A 23,138-nucleotide genomic window follows, 5' to 3' on the forward strand; every position below is an offset into this window, starting at 1 on the left:
TATCCAAGTTGGTAAACCTTCCTCATAAATCAGGGAAAATCTTTGAATGCCGGTTGACAGGTTCCAGACAAGAATCTGGAAAATAGCAAAGTATGGATTATTTAGATAAAATATTAAATTGGCACTCTTCTTGACTGCCTAGAAATGTAGGCCTATATGATTTTCTTGTTTTGTGTATGTGTGTGTGTGTGTGTGTGTGTGTTTGCTTGTTTTTTGCCTGAGCCAAAAGTAGCGAAAGCAAATTGCATGGGAAACATTCTTTATAAAGTCCTAGTTTGGTTTTGTGAACAAACATTTTTCCAAATAAGAAACATAGCACTGGAAAATAACAATCTAATTAATCTTCTATTCCCACACTTCAAACAGTGGAACGGTGCAATTAAAAGGTAATCAAAAGAAAAGCGGTGAAGACAATGTGCACTGAAAGATTTTCTTCATTTATGTGAATGTAATGAGTCATAGACAAAGATATCACAGTATTAGATCCTATATTATGAAAACCAGCAATCACATGGAAAGTTCACAAAAGATAAAGAGCGTATTCCTAAAAGCTGATAAGAAAGCTACTATGCAGTGAAGGGCAGGGTAAGGAAGGAGCTTTGTCATCAAAGGACAAAGATGCTCAATTTTTGCTCTCTTACATTATGTTGAGACTTACTGTTTCTGAATGACGTAATAATGCACAGGGGTTAGGGCATGGTCTTGGTGTGCAGTAAGCAGAAAAGTGTCTCAATTTTCTTTCAGGTAACTGGATGTTGGTTTTTGTTCGAACAAATTTATTTGCTTTTTTTTTTTTAACTAACCTCTTTTCTGATCAAATGGCCATGAAGACTCAAGAAAGTGAATTGATAATTTGATGAGCGTGCCCTCCTGCATGCTGTATGACGATCTCTCCCACTGAGCAATTTCAATTTTGATATTCTTTGAAACTGATAATTTGACTTCATAAAAAAAAAAGAAAGACTGGGAAGTTGTTTCACATGGTTTCTTCTCTGTTATGGTGAATGTCAATGAAAGCATATGTGCATGTATGCAAGTTCTTTAAACACGTCAGTTCTTTTATTCTGATCAAAGAGGTTCATTTTTATCTTGGATGATTGAAGATTCACCAGTTTCATTTCTGTCTGTATGATTTATGATATTTGGGGAAGAATCATCACAGCATTTGTGAAGATCAAATTCTGAGATGAACATTGCATATTATCTTATGGGATATGTGTCATGAACCATAATCTTGGCCATTTTCTGAAATACCACTACAATACTGTAGTTGTTCATTATGATTGCATTTCATACCATGTGACAAATCTCAGTTGCACATAAATGTCACGAAAACCAAACATTGCATGTATCTGCAGGACAAAAGGGGAAATTAGGACTGGAGTCGAACACTGCCCTCGTTAGTGAATAAATATGAAGGTGAGTTTAGAGTTGGTTTATGAGAAGGGTAATCTCATTGAGATAAAGCATTATTGGTGAATTTATCTCTTAAGGGCCCATTCTGGCGTTGACAGGGAAAATTGAGTGAGTTGGCAGATGGGAATGTCAATTGGCTGCCTGGTTAGTGTCAAGGCTGACCTCATCGTGTCAGGGTCAGGGAATGTGTCAACAGGGGTCAGGTGAGGGCGCTAAAGGAATAGTGCTAAGTTTCGCTCCGGGTTGTCTGTCTCTCCCCGCCCTTTGTTTTTTTCCTCCAGCATTATGCATCATATCACACATGTACTTGTTTTGATGGCTGCGCCACACTGTTTGTGGAAAGTTTCGTTTGAGAAATGAGGCGTCATAAACATTTGCCTTAGCTGGATCTAAACGTGCACTGAAATATGACTCTCTTCTCTCAAGACTCTGGAAGCAGGTAAAGAGATAAGATGCTCCAAAAAGGATAAAGAAAGATACAAGTATGGAGGACATAATGGACATGTTTACAAATGCATTTAAATTTATGATTTTTTTTCTCTCCCCCTCTACCAAGAGAGAGAGATAGAGATAGAGACAGAGAGAAGACAGAGAGAGGGAAAGTGACAAATCTGATACCCCATGAAGCATGAATTTCATGTTACGGAAATAGAACAAAGACAAAATGCCCCAAAGCTCCCACAACCTATAACACACCCTAAACAGAAATACACGTATGAAAAACCTGCAAAAGAACCTTTCAGTTTCATGCAGAAGAAGGAAATAACTTTTAAACATTTCAGACATCACAGCAGATTTTAATACAACACAGGAGAAATTTGGGCTACCTATTCATATTTTTCAAAAAAGGCAGAGAACTGGAAAAAAAAGGTCCATCATGTCAACTACTGTAAAACACTGGCATAAAATCATTGTAAATTAGAGCCATCGGCCTTTTTCACGGCATGAAATTCTTGCGAGTTGCCCCTAACATTCAATGCGTATAGTGTAGACAAGAACTTTTATGTGCATTTTAATTTCGTGAATCTTGGCTCTCGCGAAATTCACAAAATTAAAATGCACACGAACATTCCTCGTTTTTCAGTACGGTACGATGTTCATGGATATAGCAGGAGGTATGCTACTTCAATTTGATAATTGTACAGGTATCATGGACTCAAATGAAGGAGTGGCAGTAGTAAATGGAAGTTGAGGATCTAATATAAGGTGAATGAAAGATGTTCTCCGACAAATTTGGAGATGACTTTTTGGAGATGACAAGTTTTGAAGGTTGAATCTCACTGTCTCATCAATGCAATTGCCTTAGTTTAAGTAGCTGTGTGTATTTGAATTCATTTTGTATGGATATGTCTTCAACGCATTTTGATTGAATTATCATTACGGTACACATTTCTCATATTTTACTGTACTCATATTTAAGACAGCTTCCTTTTTGGGACAGAATCTTGGGAAAGTTGCTTGAAGAAAACGGACAGCTTGAACAGCTTGATCCCTTCTTGCAACAATAATATCAATAACCTACACATTAACCAAGTTTGATCCAGATATCTCTAGTCCTTCCATGGTAACTGATCACAATATGGATGAAATGTTTGCTTGCGGGTAATCAAGGTGATGTGATTTTTGATAAAATTCAGTTTACCTGCTTTGAGAGTGCCTATCACTCCCAAAGTTGGCATCATTAAAACGCTGAACCTTGTTCGCTCTGGTTCATATTAAAGCAGAATACACACAGCAACTGGTGAGTATCTTTCTTTTGACACGTTTGATTGATATAATGAAGTGCAAACTAGAATGACTTGTATTGTCACAAAGAGAAAAATTAGAATGGAAAGGAAAAAATGTCACTAGGTTGTGTCATGCTACAAGACGATAATAACAACAACATTTAAAGTATGTACACAATAATGGGGTTAAAAAAAAAATCATAATGAATCTTTTGAAGAAATTTAAACCTTTCCCAGTAGGTGTGCTTTCACTGCAACTGTCATGAACAACTCAAATTCTTCACTTTTAAGATCATGGGACACAGTTAATGTCCAGGAAGTAATACAATGTACATTCATGCCTTGTAAGATGTGCTGTGTACTGTATCTCTCATGTATTAACTACTGTAATATCAGAAACATTTGCGGAAAGAAATTTTCATGATTTGGAGCTGATAGGGTTTTTTTTTTTCTTTTTTTCTTTGGCGGCATGAAACTTTCTTGGAGTACTGCCCATGCAAAAATTCACGAGTACTGTAAAACCAGTTATTTTTGTGTGCACTATAATTTCATGAATTTTGTGAGAGCAAAGATTTGCGATATTAAAATGCACACAAAAGCTCTTGTCTACACTACATGCATTGACTGCATGTGGCAATTTGTAAAAATTTCATGCTACGTAAAAGGCCGTTGGCTCAAATTTGCGAAAATTTCATGCATGGTCCACAAATATTTCTTGCTTTACAGTATACTACATGTACTAGTAATACACAGATTTGTTAAGTTTTGCATGCATTTATTTTTGTGACTCTTGCCACCTCACAAAATTCACAAAAGTTTCATGTACATAAGATTTCTGGTTTTACAGTATCATAGGAACAAGCAGAATTTCATACATTCCTTTAAGACTATTAAATATTCTGATGAGGCTCAGGTGTTACCTGGATGCAGGAATGCCATACTTCAGGCCGACACCAACACGAGGAAGAGCGTGAACCACCTTTTTCACAGTCGCCTTGTTGGGTAGGCTGAACATCACTGATGCTAGAAGTGAAATAGGTAGATGAAGCAGATTAAAACAGCTTTGCTATGGAAAGATAGTCACAGCAGTCACAATGGGGGTTGTGACACATTAGGAAAAAAAAATGACTTACAAACAGCACACATCACCACAGCATGAAATGTGTCAAATGGGTAAAACTTTTATAAAGTGCCAACATTTGGCAATCAAGACAGTCTCTGAATTATCTGTTTATACAATCCAATATTTGAAATGATGACTTACATACCTTTGAAACTGAATATAATGTACTAAAATTATGTCTACTTTTATTTTGCCAACACGTTGCCTCCAAAAGTGAGGCAAATCATTTGGAATTGGAATAAAGTGAAAATAGTACACCAGCACACATTCGCTATGCTTTCATACTGCATACATTCAAGAAGACTACTGCAAGATATACTTTCTGCATGGTGAAATATTGACAATGGAGAATGATAAAGACCAAAGCACTGTGCTCCATCACAGCAATACTTAGGTTGAAGCCATGTTTAGCTTGTTTGGTTCTCCTGACTCCTCTCCCTCTTTTCTCTGTGACTTGCAGGTGAAAAGTGTGTGCCATGACACTGCATTCTTTCAGACTGCAAAAAAAAATTTTGTGATTGAAATCACGTTTCTGAAATGTATTTCTTATCATGTTTTAAAGTTGCAGACAGGAAAGGAGTCTCCCTACTCACTGTAAATTGCAAAAGGCATTCAATGCAACAGCTGTGATGCAAGCTCAATTGCCTGTTAAGCAAACAGTCAACAAGAAGGCAATGGTACATACACACCATACAAATTATCACCATCTAAAGAGGGCGCCATTCATCAATGGAAAAAAAAAAATAAAGGTCAAGCTCATATCCACCACATAAAATGTTCACTCAAACTCAAATGGAAAGCACCTCTGGACCATATTGGCCAAATGTGTTAGGGGGAGGAAATATGATTCACGTTTGCTCTCAAACATACAAAAATAACTCCATTAGCAAGGAATGTGTTTCTAAACACATTCATAAATGAATTCTCATGGATGTGTGAAAGGACTAGCTGTGACATTAGTAAACTGATGCAGTAAAGTGGTTGCCTCTGTTCAGAACTCTGCCTGTTTGATGACACTCCACCCAACTGCTGAGAATATGGCATATTCCATTCACTGGTACCTGAGCATCTAACAAAGATGTTAGGTATCACTGAAACAGCCTAGGGAAGAAAAAAGCTTCAAATCTGGGTAAAAACCAACTTCAGACAGGTTACTTAAGGACGGGAGAAAGGGCTCTGGTATTCAAGTATATGTGTTATCTGCGTTTCTATTATGAAATGTAACGGATATGTTCCTGAGGGATTTATTCCCTATGGCCAATGGCAACAGTAACTTTTCACGTCCCCTGACATTTCTGATGATAACTGGTGAAAGCAGAGCAGGATCATGCTGTGTTACAAACCTGAGCCTCCTCAAACTCACAGAGAAGAGTCAAATGTTTTGATAGCTCTATAATAGGTTGGCATCTGTGGCAAGCGGTAGACAGGGCCGTTATGCTTTGAAGGATTGGTGAGAGAGAGACCTAAGACAATATTGCCATGACTTGCAGATCTGGCATCATTTTTGGTGATCAAAAGCTACCGTACATGATTTTTAGTAAAACTTCAAATGACATCGTCAGATAAGATTGAGAGAGACAAAGGAAGAAGCAGAGCTAGAGATTTACATTTCAGCTTTGTACAGAACTGGCATTTAAAGGGGTTGTATAGTTTTGGTTGAGATCTAATTTCAGGTTTCTAACATTTTTTGGTGAGATAATCAGAAATCTCTTATGAAATATGAAAGAGCATGTAATTCTATGACGAATTCAACGTTTATTTGATGAAAATTGGTTTTGAAATGGCGGAGATATAAAAAAAGAGCGATTCTACTAAAGTGTGGGACCCACACTTTATCACGATCGCTTTGTTTTACTTTGTTTTTTGATGTTTCAGTCATTCCAAACCCGATTTTCATCAAATAAACTTTGTATTCCTCTTAAAATGGTATGCTCTGTACTATATAATAAGTGTTTTCTTGGTATCTCGCAAAAAGTTAAAAGCCCAATTCTCATCTCCACCAATACTGTACTATCCCTTTAACCCTGTGACAGCATGTCAAACTGTGCTTCTAAACACCCTAACTCTCTTCCATCAATGTTCACAGTGCACCCAAAAATGGAAATGTGTGTAGAAAAAAGAAAAAGGTTGATGCTGTGACTGTGCTGCAAAGCTTACCCCTCAGAAAGATATTCACAACATTGTGGCACTGGTGTAAAGTTCACAAAACATACTGTTGCACTCTGCACCATCTACCACGTATACGCCATCTATAGCAGAATTGGTTCTCCAGTATAAACACCAACTGTGGTGGTTATCAAAATTACATATTCCAAATTCACAGCTGAATGTTCGGATGTCAGGAGTTTGACATGAAGAAGGGAAACAGAGACTCGAGTGAAAGTCACTTGTTTGAACAAATAAGACTAATTGAAATCATGTCATTACATAACAATTGTGACAATAAAAATAATTCTGTAACCAAGGCTCGACATAAGTGGTGGCCCAGTTTGGCCTGGAGACACCGGAAAAGATGTCTGGCCACCACTTTTGATAAAGAACTTGTATGTTTTAGTAGAATTTGTGTGTGTACCTCGTTTCTGTGTGTTTTTCTCATCTAGAATAGGGGAGAATACCTCGTGGCTCAGCGCTTGATAACTGCATGCATCTCTAAAAAAATCAGTTAGCTGCCGCTAGCAGGGTTGCCAGATCATTGCTAGTTTTCATGCCAAACTCAGTCCTTTTATGGCTAAATTTGGCCAAACTGTTTTTTCTCAAAGCCAAATTTCATATATCAAATAATAGAACTAGGTATACCTGTACACTAAATGTGACCACTTCATGAATATGTGGTATCATGGAAACCCATGTTCATGCCTAAATTCAATGCTGAAAATGTTAGACTAAGTGAACTTAGTCACAATATTTGGTAATTGCAGCCCTTTATCACACTTGCCAACTTTTACATAATTATCTTGATTTATGAATACCTAAAGGTTTTATAAAATTATTTCCTTGATAAATGATTTCCTCTCTTATTTTTCTTTTTTTTTTAGTCACAGTACATGGTATTTGAAGGACTCTGACACCTACCACTCTTTGAATGGTTATCATGGCTGATGTAATTTTTTTAGTATCTTATTAAACAATTTGATTCTTTTGATGTTTTTCTGAATTTTTCAGACCACCACAAAATGAAATTTGATGATTTCTGTGGCCCAAAATGCCACCAAATAAGAAGTGTAAGTATTGAGCATCGCTGTACCAATGCTCAATACTGTCATATTCTAAACATGGAAAGGGCATTAAAAGAAGGCAAAATAAAGAGGAAGACAAAGGGAGAAAATGAATACCTATCTCCTAGCAAAACAGGGGCAACACATACTGTCAGATCAAAAATGGCCATCCCATCCCATCCCATCCCATCCCATAGTCAGGACTGGACCTATGTTGTGCTGATTTACACAGAGCTTTCTTAATACTCACTTCTGTTTGCCAGGAAGATCTCAACTGCTGTGTTCTGGAGTAGGTACCGCCTGGAGAAGACAGCCCTGATGTCGTTGAAGTGCCATCTTCCATGCAAGCCATCAGTGTACTGCAGAACCTGTATGAATGAGAGCGGAGGAGAGAACAGATTTAGACACTGGGTTCAAAGGTCATGAAGAGCTCAACCGCAAAACCTTCCCACTTTTTACCAAGGTATTTCTTACCATCACTGTCGGCTGTAAGCAATGATATTGCAAGTGATATATATGTATGATATGTTCAATAATAATTATTATTAATTAATAAAGCGCAAAACCTATGTATATATATTTTTAGGCACTGCAAAAGCTATATGGTAATTCAAGCCTAAAAATTGAGTTGAATATCTTGCTATCAGCAATGCAAAGCTGACAAGAGTTTTATAGGTTTTGTAATTGAAATGAATGAAGAAATCAATAACAGAATGCCTGTTAAGTAATCTGATACAAAGCCAGACTGAACCCAACCCCACAAATGATCTCATCCTTCTGCAAGGATGGACATCACTTTTCAAGCAACACTCATTGCTTTGCTCTTGTTCAACCTCAAGCTTCCCGAGGATCTTTCTTAAACACAATTACAGTGTATATTGTTATAGTTTGTCTCATATCATATACGTATATACATACATTTATACACATACATATACACATGTATACATGAGAATAAGATAACAGTCATGCCAGTGATATGTCACTCTCATGTTCCCACACTTCAATATGAGTGATTTGCTGGAGCTCTCTAAAAACAAACGATCTAATCGAACAGTTTCTACCAGAACATGAGAGGATCTGAAAAAGTAGACAACCCGCTAGTCTACTCCCAAACTGACGCATTTATCAGACCTGTGAAAACACAGACCTGTGAAAAGTCTCGGCTGACAAAGAGTTTCTGACAAGTATCAAATGTACGTCTCTTGAATCACTTGATTTGCATTTAGATTGAATCCTTGTGGAACAGCCAATCTCCTTTCTTCAGAACACATAAAACTTCTGCGTTTGAAATTCTTGGTCAAAGGTAAAAGACCGTAAATGAAAACAAACAATGTGTGTTGTTATAACTGATTCCTCCTATGTGTCTCTGTCATCTGCTATGCCTTTAGCCCTCTACAGTTCCATACTCCAGCCTGACTGAACTTTTTCAACACAAGTAAAACTTAGAGCCATAACAAAAGTTAAACTTATTGCCGTAACAATGCCATGTTAATGCAGTGTCCAAGAAACATACTGTATACGCCAAATATTTCGGGAGGTTTTTATTTTCGCGAATTTTGCGAGTCAGGTGCTATTCGCGAGATTAAAGACACGCGAAAATATTGACTCTGATCCCAATGTGGATGTGACGTATGCGTGTACATTTCTCCGTTCAGTACAAGACTCCACGATCGCGAATTTATCCACTCGCGAAATCGTCGGGAATTCCCGATTCGCAAAAATTTAGACTCGCGAAATATATGGCGTATACAGTACTTCAAGTAAATTCTTTGTAGTGAACATAGTAAACTACGTCATGGACCATTTTACGCTGGCCACACAGGACAGAGTATGCACTACTTTCCCACGGCTGATCTTTCTACTTTGACTAGTTGATCACACAGGCTTATCATTATTGTGAAGATTTGATAAATGTTCATGTGAAAGGATGCTTGTTACATTATGTTACACACAAGTAACATCTCTCTCCTCTTCAAGGGCAATTGTGCACAATGTTCAAGTTGATTTTCATGAAAAGAGTAAAATTAGACAAACAGAATGGTTAAAAAGTTAATATTTTCATGTAACATACATTGTACTATATTACATGCATTCCTCTTCCAAAAATATACCCCTGAAACTCCAGTTCTGAGAAGCAGAGAACGCTTGACTCCTTTCAATCAAAATACTACTCACAAATGAGAGTTGGTCTGTTTGTAGGAACAACATATTATCATCACACTAATGACCTAGGTGCCAGATTGGAATGAAATGCAATCAGGCTGTAATCTGCTCCAATAACATACTCATGGCTGTGTCTTGATAATGCATGTATTCCATGGTTTGGGGGAATTGCTCCTCCCGGTGTGTGTGTATATGTGTGTGTGCTATACACTACCAGAAAGGAAAATCTGATCTGTGTATGAATTGCACTGTGTCATATTTGCATTTATATCACAGACTGATACTGCTGCACACTTTATCTAGCATAGACTCAAGTATTCTTAGGCTGTGTCTTCATGTCACAGGAGCAACAAATATTGACATAGGTTGATTACTCAGTAGGCTCTTAAATAGGCACAGTCATCACAAAAAAAAAAAAAAATCTCTGAACATATTATTACTATTAATTGTAAAACCATAGATGAATTGATATTCCATTAAAAATGAACTTTCATATTCACCTAGTTCACTTTTTATAAGTCTATGATTGCCTCCCATACCCCCCCCCCATCTCATTGGAGAGTGACTGCAATTAGGTTTTTGCCATCTTTTCTACCACTTTCCCCCTGTAAGAGTACCACCCCTGAAAATAACCAGCAATCACATTGAGCCTGGAGTTATTTTAACTCTCTAACTTCAGTCTAGGTATTTCCTGCCAATCTGTTTATTTATTTACATCACTGGCGGAACCAGGGTCAGGAGTGGGGTTCACGTGTGAGAAGCAGGGGGTCGTAACCAACCCCACTGAAGTTTCCATTCACGGCAGTGTCCCAGCATCCACTATACCGTTGAGCCGACCGTGGGATGGGGAATGGATGCGGGACTATTCACACGACAGTGCTCACAAATGTGCATAAACAAAACATGTAACAGAAACAAGTGTGACGATCTGAACATCACGATTATTGGGTACTGTTGTAGACAAGTCGCAAGTTAGTGGGAGAAGGATAGTTGATGGAAACAAGAAGCTGTTGCTATGACCTGCATAGCCTGCACAGAATGCGGTGATGGTAGTCAAGCAATGTTGGAGGGTTTTTGTGCCAAGACTTTTAATTGCTCCCACTGTTCAGGTGACAGCCGCTGGATGATGGGTGTGACAAGAGTCTGGTAGCTGGGAGAAGCATGGTGACTGAGAAGCACAAAGGCGGTGTCTCCCTTGTGTTTTTCACTCTGCCCTTAGGAATGAGACAAGTGTTCAAATAGGTGTTGGCTGACTGAAATAGAAGACTATGAGAGAGGTGTGGCCAGATCTAAGGTTAATTGAAGTGGAATGTTTTTAAGGAGGTAACCTCTGCTATTTCTTTTTTTATAGATTCCAGTAAGTGGATGCTATATGTCAAAAAGATAACTGTAGGACAATGCAGTAAATGGTAAAAGTAGCTGACACTCCCTTGAACTCTGTTTTAGGATGTTTAGAGGCAGGTGTGAGAGCACCCCTTGATGGCATCCTATAAGTGTTCCCAACTCTGCGCTGTCCCATTTACCTGTTTGTTTAAGCCCCGATGGAGACTTCCCAACACAGCAGCGGCCTGGCGCCAGCCCCATATGGAGAGTCTGGGGTATGGTTTCTGCTCTACCATAAAAATGTCCCGGGCTTGCGGGTGTGCCGGGATACCTCGCCTAGCGTGCCTCTGTAATTGAGTGGCTTTTTTCATGTCAAATTCAATTTGCCTGGATCTAATTTTGAGGGGCACTGATAGTGGAGTGATCGCCCCGCCTTGCGAGCCCCGCCCGACGGGGAGTCCTGGCCTGGTGCAGGGCGCAGCCCAAGACGGACTGCATGCCAGGAATATCGGATGCCATGGCTCACTGCGCATCTTGCTGCTGCTGCTGCTGCTGCTTGCACGCATGCCATGGCAAGCTTGAGTTGAGTGTTTCAGCTGCCTGGCATCTTTTCAGGTGCTCCAGTCTTCAAAGCTTCCTCTCAGCACACAACCTTTTCACTTTTTTTAAAGGTATTACTGTACATGCAAGTCTTTCTTGAATTTCATCTAAATTTCTGTTGGATATCCATCTGCACATTGTGAATCAGTCTCTGGCTAGTGTGTGTGTGTTTTGTTTTTTTTCTTTTTGTAAGTCTGCCTTTAGCTTCCACGACAAGAAATCAATACATCTGGTAAATATAATTTTTGTTTCCATGCTTTGCATGTCTGGCAATCTTAACAAAGAGTTCAATATTGACAGAGACTTTCAATGTTTCTTTGTTTTCATCTTGGTCGCAATTAATGCTATTTAACACTTCCATGACTTCCATGCTTCACTTAGGTGAGGTCTATTACCAAATTGACAGACTACAAAATGCTTCACATAAAAGGTCTTACATAAAGCATGAAGCTTGCTTCGTTCTTCCAACAAAATTGTGAAGCATTAGTAACAAGCATTTCTAAAAATACAACAACCAGCTTGACCTTACAGATTCTTCACCTTGGTATAACTCTCAAACTTTTCCTCTAATTGTTAAAAAAAAGATTTCTAACAGCTTTCAACTCATCTCATGTTGCTCACGTAGTTATTGAAAGTATTGCAAGTTCCGTTTATGAAATGGGTAAACTTCCATGGAGTAACTTTCAACTGCAATCAGCAGGCCCTGAAAACATAACACACCTTCATTCATCCAGGGAACCAAATGCAACAAATGAAAGTTAAATCATGCTGACTTTCCTCCCCCCACCCCAATCAAACATGTCATAGGCTAGATCCCATTTCACCCAACCTCCAGGGCAGGATCAACCACCTTTTTCCTGGAAGTCCCAACAGGCGTGAGTCTCATCCCACGGCGAATTGGATGTGACACTGTGGACGCTACAAGTGGCGTAGTTTAACATCAGGATGCATCTTGGCTTGTCACTAAACATTTGCCTAACTGGCGAGGGTGGCTGATGAAGTCAAAGATGTTGGATCCAATCCTGGGTCGCCACCAGTGACAACTAACACCAGATGGATGTTTATTTGGGGTGACTGTCAGTGTAAGTTGCCAGAGTTCCCTTCAGTGGACCACTCCAGTGAGTGGCATAAGAGCTGGGATTGATCTTCTGATGATACATGAAAAATTTTTGTGCTACTAGGCATGTTAGTCTCATGGGGGTTCACTTTTATTCATTAAACGTTTCTTCTTCTTTTTTTAAGGTAAATGAATCATAAAAACTGCTGGACACACATTAACTACACAACATTCAGGGATTTAGTGTCAGTTTACTGGCAAATAACATAACTTACATTGCCAGCACACGTGATATTGTCTATTGTTCTGCACTATAGCTGTTTTGGTAATTATAATGCAAGCACTATCTAGCCATGAGAAAGCATCTACACTGGCCTAAATTGGCAAAATCTTTGTATTTGCATATGCACCAGTCATGTTCTACTTTGCTGATGGCAATGGAAAATTGAACTTGTATGATGCTATTTTCTAGCAATCACAGAGCACTGACTTGATAATACCGTGATGTAGGCCATGAACTGATGTTTTCAGTGACACACACGCACCCCACAGCACTGAGGCTGAAGTAAGACGCTTAATTTAGTCACGATACAGAGGGCATGCACACGAATCCGATTTGACCAAATAGTGTTTGTTACTGTTGCCAACTCAAGCTTGGTGTCTCCTTAAAATGGCAATTCTTCCACACTATCAAATAGGGCCCCTCCATTTTATGATTTAGTGAGCACCACGAGGGCAAAATGAATTCTTAATCATCAGATCTACACTCCCGGTGTTAAGGCAATATAGGGACTTGTGTTGTACTGCTTCTTACTATTCAGCTTGACTATTGTAATTTGCCAATATCAATTCCTGTACCCAGTATAATTGGCACTATTTATTTTTTTGTACTTGATTAACTGTCTGGTAGATAGAGTCCATACATGGAGTCCATATCTAGTTTGATTTAATCAAATGAGATTTTATATGGAAACCATTAAACAAAAAAGTGCACAACTAATGTCAATGTAATCCACCTGATCACTGATATTCACATACCTGAAACCATCTGAATTATATCATGCAAAATTAAGCAGAAAAAAAACTAGAAATGTCGCTTTGGCGACTGGTATGCCTCCGCCATAATGCATGATTTTCCCAATAGGTCTAGATAGTACATGTGGACAATGTGTGATTACATTTTCACAAAATTGGCAAAATATTGAAATGACAAGTTTGTCACAAATGTGTTGAATGTTCACCTTCCTTGACCTAGGTTTAATTGGATGAATAGGAGAGCATGTATCTAGGGATTTAGGGACTTTAACTCGACTTTGACCCATTCATACATTTAGGCAGTGAGTAATTTTCAAGGTACAGGTGTGGAGAAAAAGAGCAATTTCTGAATTGAATAGTAAATTGTTACCATTTTCATCTGGCCCTTGACCCTAAAATTCATAAGATAATCACTTTCAGGTAAAACATGCATAATATGTACTAAGTTTCAAGATAACTTGAGCCACATCCGAGATATGGAGGAAAAAGTTAGTTCAGCACTTTCACTTGATCTTTGACCTTTTGACCTTTGAGGCAAAAAAAGAAGAAAAAAAAACTTTCCAGAGAATTTCGATTAGGTTACACATGTTATGCATACACCAAGTGTAAAAAAAAAAAAATAACCCTGCTGGCATTGCATGATAGGAGGGAAATAGTAAAATTTTGAAGTGTTGCACTTGACCTTTGACCCCTGACGTTTGACCCCATGAACCCTACATTCTCTAGATAATCACTTCCAGTCAGTATATGTATATACTATGTTCCATGAAGATACCTTGAACAATTTTCCAAGGTATGGAGAAAAAAAAGAAGTTTTAATATTTTTACTTGACCTTTTGACCTTTGACCTTTGACCTCATGACCCAAACTTTCACCAGAGAATCTTAATTGGGTAATACATGTATACACTAAGTTTCAAGAAAATATCTTCAGGCATTCAATAGATATGGTGGAAATAGTGAAATTTTATGTATTTGACCCTGACCTTTTGACCTTTGACCTCATGACCCAAACTTTCACCAGAGAAACTTAATTGGGTAATACATGTATACACTAAGTTTCAAGAAAATATCTTCAGGCATTCAATAGATATGGTGGAAATAGTGAAATTTTATGTATTTGACCTTGACCTTTTGACCTTTGACCTTGAGCATGTGCACCCAAAAGTTGATAGGCACAACTTCACCCCCTAATACATATACATGCCAAGTTTCATTAGGATACCTCAACAGGTTTTGATAGTTACCTTGTCCACAAAATTCATTACGGACGGACGGAAGGATGGACGGAAGGAAGGACGGACGGACGGAAGGACGGATGGACCTTTCTCCAAATAATCATTTTCTGCTTACACATACATCAATGTATATATATACATATATATATATATATACATACATACATAATTTTCCCCTACAATCATTTTGAAGCAATGCATGTATCATATTTGATTAATCGAGAAAATACTGTAATTTTAGCATTTTAACCTACCCTTGGATCTTGACCTTTGACCCCATGACCCCAAAGATTGTTTAAGAATCACTGCAACACATGTATATGTACTAGGTGTCATGAAGATAACGAGCAATTTCTGAGATATGGAGAAAAAAGTGATATTTTAGCATTTTCATTTGATCTTTGACCTTTGACCCATGGCACAAGTTTCATTTGTTCTTTGACCTTTGACCCTATGGCACAAGACTTTCTCTAGTTCTCTTGAGAATTTGGTAAAAGATGTATACACTAAGTTTCATGAAAATAACTTTTGGCATGGCAGAGATATGGAGGAAATACAGAAACTTTTGAATTTGACCTTGACCTATGACCTCTGACCTCAAGCATGTGCATCCATAAATAAATTGATAGACGCAGCTTCGTCCATCCATCATACATGCATCTGCCAAATGTTGAATGGTTCTTTGTCTACAAAATCAAATACAGACAGACAGACAACTCAAAAACATTATGCCTCCAGCGACCACTTCCATTGGTATTCTGAAGACACGGGCAAAGTTATTTTTACTGCACATGCCTTATTTCCATATATATATATATATATATATATATATATATATATACAGTATATAATATATATATATATATATATATTTAATGAAAATTAATCAAAGTCGTGTTTTGAAATGACTAGTGCTCTAAAACTAAGTTAAAAATCTGGTTTAAAAGGAAGTGCCTCCTTTTCTAAGGAATAAAGCACAGTGACCCGACACGTGTAGAAAAAAACTTAATAATCGTTATCGTCAGTGCGGCGATGTAGCTTTATATCTAGTCGGTGAATACGGCAAAGAAGATAAACTATTACCCTTCCTTATAGCACCCGGTAATAGCATGACCTGGTGACACCATGTAGTTCTTTTAGATGATCACAGTAAGTTGAGGGTTGGGCTGGTGTATAAATTATACTTATTATCATCATTATCATCATTTTTGGTTATATCATGACAATATGTATTATAAGAAAAACTGCAGAATACAACTGATTAGCGTATAACGTTTATGCAATAACGCAAGTTGAATTTCTGACGCACGTCACACACACACAAACACACACACACACACACATTCTCTGTGTGTGTGTGTGTGTGTGTCTCTCTCATGGAAATTATAAGAAATTGTTATAGAAGCAAGCACAGTATTGGTCAAAGACAATAGAAGGGTTTAAAGGGTTAAAATTGCTTTACTTGTATACGGATGTTTAAAAAATGCTCTACTTAGCGGTAAGACCATGACATGACGAACATGCGACTTGGTCCTGCTTTAATACATGTGACAGCCTTAGCATTTCAGTCATTTTCTGCACAAAATATTCAGCCATGAATCCTTGTCGAAAGACTATCATCATCCAGGCATTACAGGCGTACACGTGATAAACCATAACCAAGATTAGACAAGAAAGAAGAGAGGAAAAAAGGAAGAGAAGAGAGGAGGGTGTTGTTAGATACCGCGGAAACAGAATTAAAAATCAAACAAACATATGAATGAAGTCGACGGAAAAACACTTATCATAATAATAAAATTGTTAAATAATCATGTAACAAAAAAAAGCTGAATACGAATCATAATCTCAGATAACACCATCAACATACAGTTTAGTTTTTGTTTATAAACAAACATCCAAGAGATAGCCGTTGATAAAACACGAATATGTTTGACACGGACGACACGCTGTCTTGCGTTTATTAGCTCCCGTAGATGTGAACACATCAGAATTAGTAAACGACATCGCTTTCGCGCCATTATCAGTCAGCTTGTGGTCCGCCACGAGGCGGCGCCATATTAATTGATCACTGAAAATACACAAACACTGATCGATTGAATAAAATCTCTTCATGCATTACTTACAATTACGCTGGATAAAGTCACGCGGGAAAGGGAATGACAGCATGTTTGGGCTTGTCATAACTAGCTTGATGAGCCTGAGTCAAGGAAGGATATCTTGCGTAAATGTGAGAATCTGCTGGCAAATTTTAGACAGCTAGCCAGACATTTTATCCCGCTTTTACAAAGTGCTATTCGTTAACTTTTGTGTTTGAAAGTGATTAAATGTTACTGGCAACTTGCGCGTTTAGTTCACGAATGTCCAGACTAACAAAATCATACCGTCTAAAATTGTTCATCTCCACACCCCTCCTCCAGGTTTAGTCTCCCGACTCCCTGATCGGGTTGTGTACACCATTGTAATCAAATATCGCTTTTAAACAATTTACACTTTCTGCCCAACTTGGCGACATCTCACCACGACGTCGCCGCCATAATCAGGTTAGATCGCCATAAAATCGTTTACAACTCATATACAGAATGCCGAGTGTCAGTTTTTAGCACTCCATAAAATCTCTTGTATCATTTAATATTTTTTCCCACTTTACATCTAGGCTCCCTGGACTTAGCTGTCAGCGATCCGTCGGTTGCCACTGTCCGGTTCGCTCAAAATCTGAGGCTCGCTAACAGCGCTCGAAGTAGACATTTCTCGACAAGATAATATAAACTCTCGCCAATTATCGCTTTCACTAAGAGCTGGATACAAGACGCTTGATTTATTTAGCTCCACGTCCCGATGGAATGATTTGGATATATGGAGAGCAAGGAAGCGGGAAGGAAGCTTTACGCAAAGCTCTTCTTCCCTACGCCTCCCCATTTTCAATTTCGCATTGCCCCAGTCTCGCCTTCAGACTCTGGGTAAGCAGTAAGCAGTGCTTATGTATGATTGTATCCTTTTCTTTTTTCTCCCTTTTTCATGTCCTTTTCCATTCTTTTTCATTTCACACAGCGTTGCTATGTAGGTTGCATGATATTTGCATCACATCTACGTGAACAAAAAGACGCCACGCCGAGAATATTACTTTGGTTATGTCAGCGTTACACGTATGTCTTGGCCGGGCCGAAGTAAGAACGGTGCGTCATTGGACGGAGACTACACGTGAAACGAAGTTTCGTTGTCCGTCTGGTCTTGAAGAAGTTGATTTGGTTTGCGCGGGATGTGTCCCCGTGTGGCGGGCGAATTTGAAGGGAAATGATTTGTTTATGCAAAGCAGGCTGCCGTTCAATTTCAAAGTGTCATGGGGAACAACAAGCTAATTCATCTCACGAAGCTGACGGGGCAGTGATTTATGACGCTGCGCTGGGCATAGTAGGGGGAATTTTACACACGAAGAGATTGGAAATTAATTGCTCCTGAAGGGATTTTTTTCTTTCCTCTTTCATTTTCACTCTTCACGTATGATGGCTATGTAGCTCAGCAGGCAGATCTAGCGGGAGCCGAGTTCATATCGTGGATAATCGGTGACGCGGAAACCGTTTGTGGGTCGCTGACTGCCAGAGAGAGTTTATGAAAAGGACCACTCGAGTAAGGTGGAAACATGCGATTCGAGGCACGATATTGTTGTCACGAAGCTACATACTCACGGGTAAAGGCAAACGGTATAATTTCACTGTGAATATTAGCTCCGAAATTGTCCGAAACCCTCCTGGACAATCAGCGCGGCTCACTGATAGCTCAATGTTCACGAATGGCTGCGTTAGGACATTTCTTGACACTGCTGTACAGGACAGGCATACGTGATGTGTAATTAGGTCTTGTGGAGAATGAAGACTTGATCTAAAATGTCAGAGTATCAACTTGCAGTCGATGTCAAAATATTTTCCTATTATCATTATCTCACCAATCATTTCTTGTAGAAGATGATGTCTACATTAAAATAATATAATTATGATCTATTGTAGAATGGATATGGATTTTTATGTAAAATACAATAATTGATAAATAATTGATAAATGATTATAAATTGTATATTCAATATTTTCCGATCAAACTTCACTGGCCGAGACTGAAAGCGTTGAAGGCAAAATACTCTATGAAAAGAGCATCACAGCTTTTCGTCAGCATTGGAAGCTCAGAAAGCGCCATCCAATCAAGTGATCGTATTAGTGGTGCGGGGGGGGGGGGGATGGTAGGGGGTTGGTGGATTCAATATACGGACGATTCGGGCGAAACAAACATAATCCCGAGAACCAGAATGTATACAGCCAGTCCTGCCTCGTCAGTCTCTTACCGCAGGGTCCGCTTTCAAGAATGATCTTTTTTTTTTCATATACTCTGGCCTGAAAAGCTTTTCCCTTCTCTCCTTCGCTTTTCTCAGGGTAAACTTGGAAATCCGATGCGGCTATGACATATATTATATCATGTATGTTTTATGATACAAAATATGCACATATATTTTACATACATACAGTCTTTATTTAGTTTGATTTGAAACTTTATACCATGTAAGAAAATATTACTTTTTCCCTCTCAGTATACACGAGTAATTGCAGTAACATCGAAACCTTGATTTCTGGCGATGCTATTATCTATAACCCCTCAAAATCGTAAATTTTGTCTACCTTGTAGAGAGGTATCTCTCCTTAGTTCTTACCCTTTCTGAAAACTAAGTCGGTTTTTTTTTCTTGTGAATTGGAGGTTTAAAATCACCATGACACCGCGTTTATCCAGCCCCGCAAAGACATGGACGCCGCGTGGATGGAGATTAGAAATGAAAGGTATTCGCAGGTTGTGTTTAGAATTCATTGTGGCGACAGATATCTTCCCGCTTGCCTCGCATATGAAGACGGATAATTGCACTCATAAACCACCCGGTCATATTTCGCCGATATCTACCCAACTCGAACCTGTTTTCACGTGGAAGTCACAATTGGGATGTGGATACCACTTTCCAACAGTGTGTGTGAAAAAGAAATGGCTGTATGGATAATAAATGCAACCCACTTCCGAAATAGGTAGCTGATCGTACCAGCAATTAGTGTCAAATATCAATCATTTTCAATTCATCACGCTAAATCCCTATCATGCATGGCTAATCCTACCTAATCAGCATAAATGTGCTTCGCAGCGCCGCCAAAGTATCGAATGATTCGCTATGGTGATGTACATTCGACAATATTCGGCCACGTTCCGCGCGAGGATAAGATTTCAGTGTCGCAAACCTTCCTACATGACACTTTCACATCCTGCCGTAGATCCGCCACTCTTAATCAGGTTTGGAGATGGCAGCGAAATTGGGCTCTACAGAGCGCCGACGGTGAGTGTATGGGAGGATATCCGGAATGATGAGGGGGAAACAGTTGGCCGGCGTAGAGCTATAGAAATAGAACTGTGGGTGTTGAAAGACCAGATTTTGGACGGGACCAGTTCATTTACGGGTTTTTCCTCAATAACGAAGAAAACACGTCCAACGAAAGTTTATTGAACTGGAGTACACATGCCTTGAGTTACATATAATTTCAAGTAGGTGAGTATGATATCGACAAAAACATACAGCGAATGAATGTAATCACTTAATTAATCTAATAAGTATCTACTCCTACTAATGGGTAATCACTGAAGTAAAATATCGGACGGCTTTCACCTTGATAACTCACGAAAGAGTTATACACAGGTGTGACCTGTCCGGAAATGTGATATGTGGAAAATGATAGCACCGACAAAAAGAAATAAACAAAAACAGTTATTATCATCATTTGAGAGATGTAACGCACAATATTGTAGCTTCGTGATATCAGGAAATGCCTTGCCTGTTCCTTTCATATACAAGATTCTTGATATCCCTGTCGATTTATAGTCTATTCGTCGAATGGGGTCATGTGGATTTGTAAAGGGGACTCCACATCTTGCCGCTTGTGAGCAAAGCAGTCTCGTTACCGTCATCCCCCCCCCCCCCCACCCCGGATTACATTCACAACATCATTTTGCAGGATGATAAACTGTTGGTCATTGGTTATGCTAACGAGCTCGCGACATAAAAACCTCGGGCATGTTGGATTCTTGTCTACTATGGTAGAAAAAAAAAAGAACAAAAAAAAAATCACGCCATGAGTGCGAAAAATAGGTCAACAAAAATCCAAATTGTTCTCCTGTAAAGTGGTCGTGAAATACAACATCCGAATCACGACCGCACAATTTCTTGGACAACAAGGGGAACTCGCGGATGTGGTTTATATTACTTGTCTGATATACCAATAGACAGGTGTTTGGGTGGTCGCAGTATGTGGATTGGTGTTCAGATGACAACGAGGTAAACGAGTAAGTGGGTAGAGCAGATCAATGTGAAACAGAAAACGGGCAAACACGAGCAGGTAAGACGCTTATTACATTGTCAGGATCGCAAGAACCCTTTTCCTTTTTCAAGTCGGCGCTTGTCTCCGAGCTCGCTAATAGCACTATAGCACTGCTATCATCACTGCCGAGAACAAATTCGTTGAAATTTTCAATTTCCGCAGGGAATGAGTAAGTTGGGGATAGAATGTGTATCTGGAATCTAAGAAGAATTCGATGACAGACTGGTAGAGGGAGCCTCATCTCATTGTCCCTTGAAACTCCATGGGACAACAGTCATGAGGTGTACATGTCGACTTGTGACTTACGACTCTCTGCCGCCGTTCCTCCCTTTTAAAACGCTGTTCAACTTCATCTTTAAAGTAACTATGAAGAATAGAGTAAACGCAGGCCAACAGATTGGAAGATAAGTTTTGCCTAAGTCGGCGATAAAATAACTTAGGAATTTTAAATTTCAAATGTTGTTGTTGTTTTTTTTTTTTTAAATCAAACAGAGACGGTGATCGCAACTATGTTTAGGGTCAAGATATAGAGTGACGTCACGAGAACTGTCCAAGGGCTGTTAACATGATAACAATGATAATAATAATAATAATAATAATTGCATTTATATGGCGCTTCATACTGACGTTTCTAAGCGCACTTTGCTACTCATACAAATAGATTAGAAAATATAATGCAGACATGCATCTTCGCAGTACTAGTATACATTGGTGGAATGCACTTTATGCTTTACGTGTGAAGAAATAAAGACGAATGATTCAATAACCTCGGGCCTACAATCACGGCCTTCTTTTTGTCTGATGCATCGCTTGCGTCCTAGACGGGATTTGAACTATGGAATCCTCATTCCAGCCGAAAGTCAATAAACATGGATTTACGAAATCAATCGTATTCATACCATTCCATACAATTTTAGAAGAGAAAGAGAGAGAGGAGGAGGAGGAGAAGGAGGAGGAGGAGGAGGAATATCTGTTTCTATTTATCAACATATTCTCATATGTGTATATTATGTACACACCTGCATACTGTATACACATGCCAATATGTAAGTTGGGGTAATGTAACGCAGACAATACCCATTTTCTTTTTTTTTATACACCCCGTCACAAATTATCATCCTGCTGCAGCAAAGGATGCAGACGTTCGAAGTCTGCCCTTCTGCTGTTTGGCCTTTGCTTTATTTAACTCTTTGTGTGTTTTAAATTTGCAAAAGAGGCGTTTCTGACATGCCGTATGACACGCAGTCATTGCTATTGTGCGTTTTTCCTACTTAAGGTAATCATCGAGTGCCGTGCGGGACAACGAGCTTCCTGAGATGCAATTTTCACTTTATTTCGGCATGGGGTTTGCGCGAATTTTCCTTCAACTACCATCGGGCATTAGGTACCAGGATATGGTAACGCGCAGCATCAATTATGCATTCTAAGACATCATTATGTGCGGGTTTTCGGTGGTGTGACGACGGTTCGTGGTACACCCTTCCCAAATAAGAAAAAAGAAAAAAAATCCTGTCTCTCTCGATTATAAAACGCCAGTTAATCTCAAAGTTGACTGATAGCACTACCACACGCCCTCGGGTAGCTTTCCATTAGTGCCAATGCGATTTTAGATTCATTTCAAGTTGCAGATTGAGCCGAAAAAAACACAGCGAGAAAGCGCTCGAAGAATGCATAATACTTTGGGTGCAAGGAAGAGCGCACCATCTTGTCGGTTCTTATTTATGGCGCGTACATTTCAACGTGTACTTTAAGTGGATGATCGCGCAATGTGTTCACGCTGGATAAGGAAGTCTTTTTTCCCCCTCACTCTGTGAGTTCTCTTGAGTGTCTTCAAATTTATACAACCC

The 23,138-nt window shown here is 39.0% G+C and overlaps 1 protein-coding gene across 1 annotated transcript in view; it reads right to left on the reverse strand.

Moving 5' to 3' along the window:
* Window positions 1–23,138, reverse strand: part of LOC140234698 (neurobeachin-like) — a 421,843-nt gene that overhangs the window by 23,967 nt on the left and 374,738 nt on the right. Inside the window, 2 exon segments of the mRNA XM_072314734.1 lie at window positions 4,064–4,166; window positions 7,732–7,849. Coding sequence (XP_072170835.1) covers window positions 4,064–4,166; window positions 7,732–7,849 — 221 coding nt within the window.

The sequence above is a fragment of the Diadema setosum genome, chromosome 11, assembly GCF_964275005.1.
Source record: "Diadema setosum chromosome 11, eeDiaSeto1, whole genome shotgun sequence".
Lineage (NCBI taxonomy): Eukaryota > Metazoa > Echinodermata > Echinoidea > Diadematoida > Diadematidae > Diadema > Diadema setosum.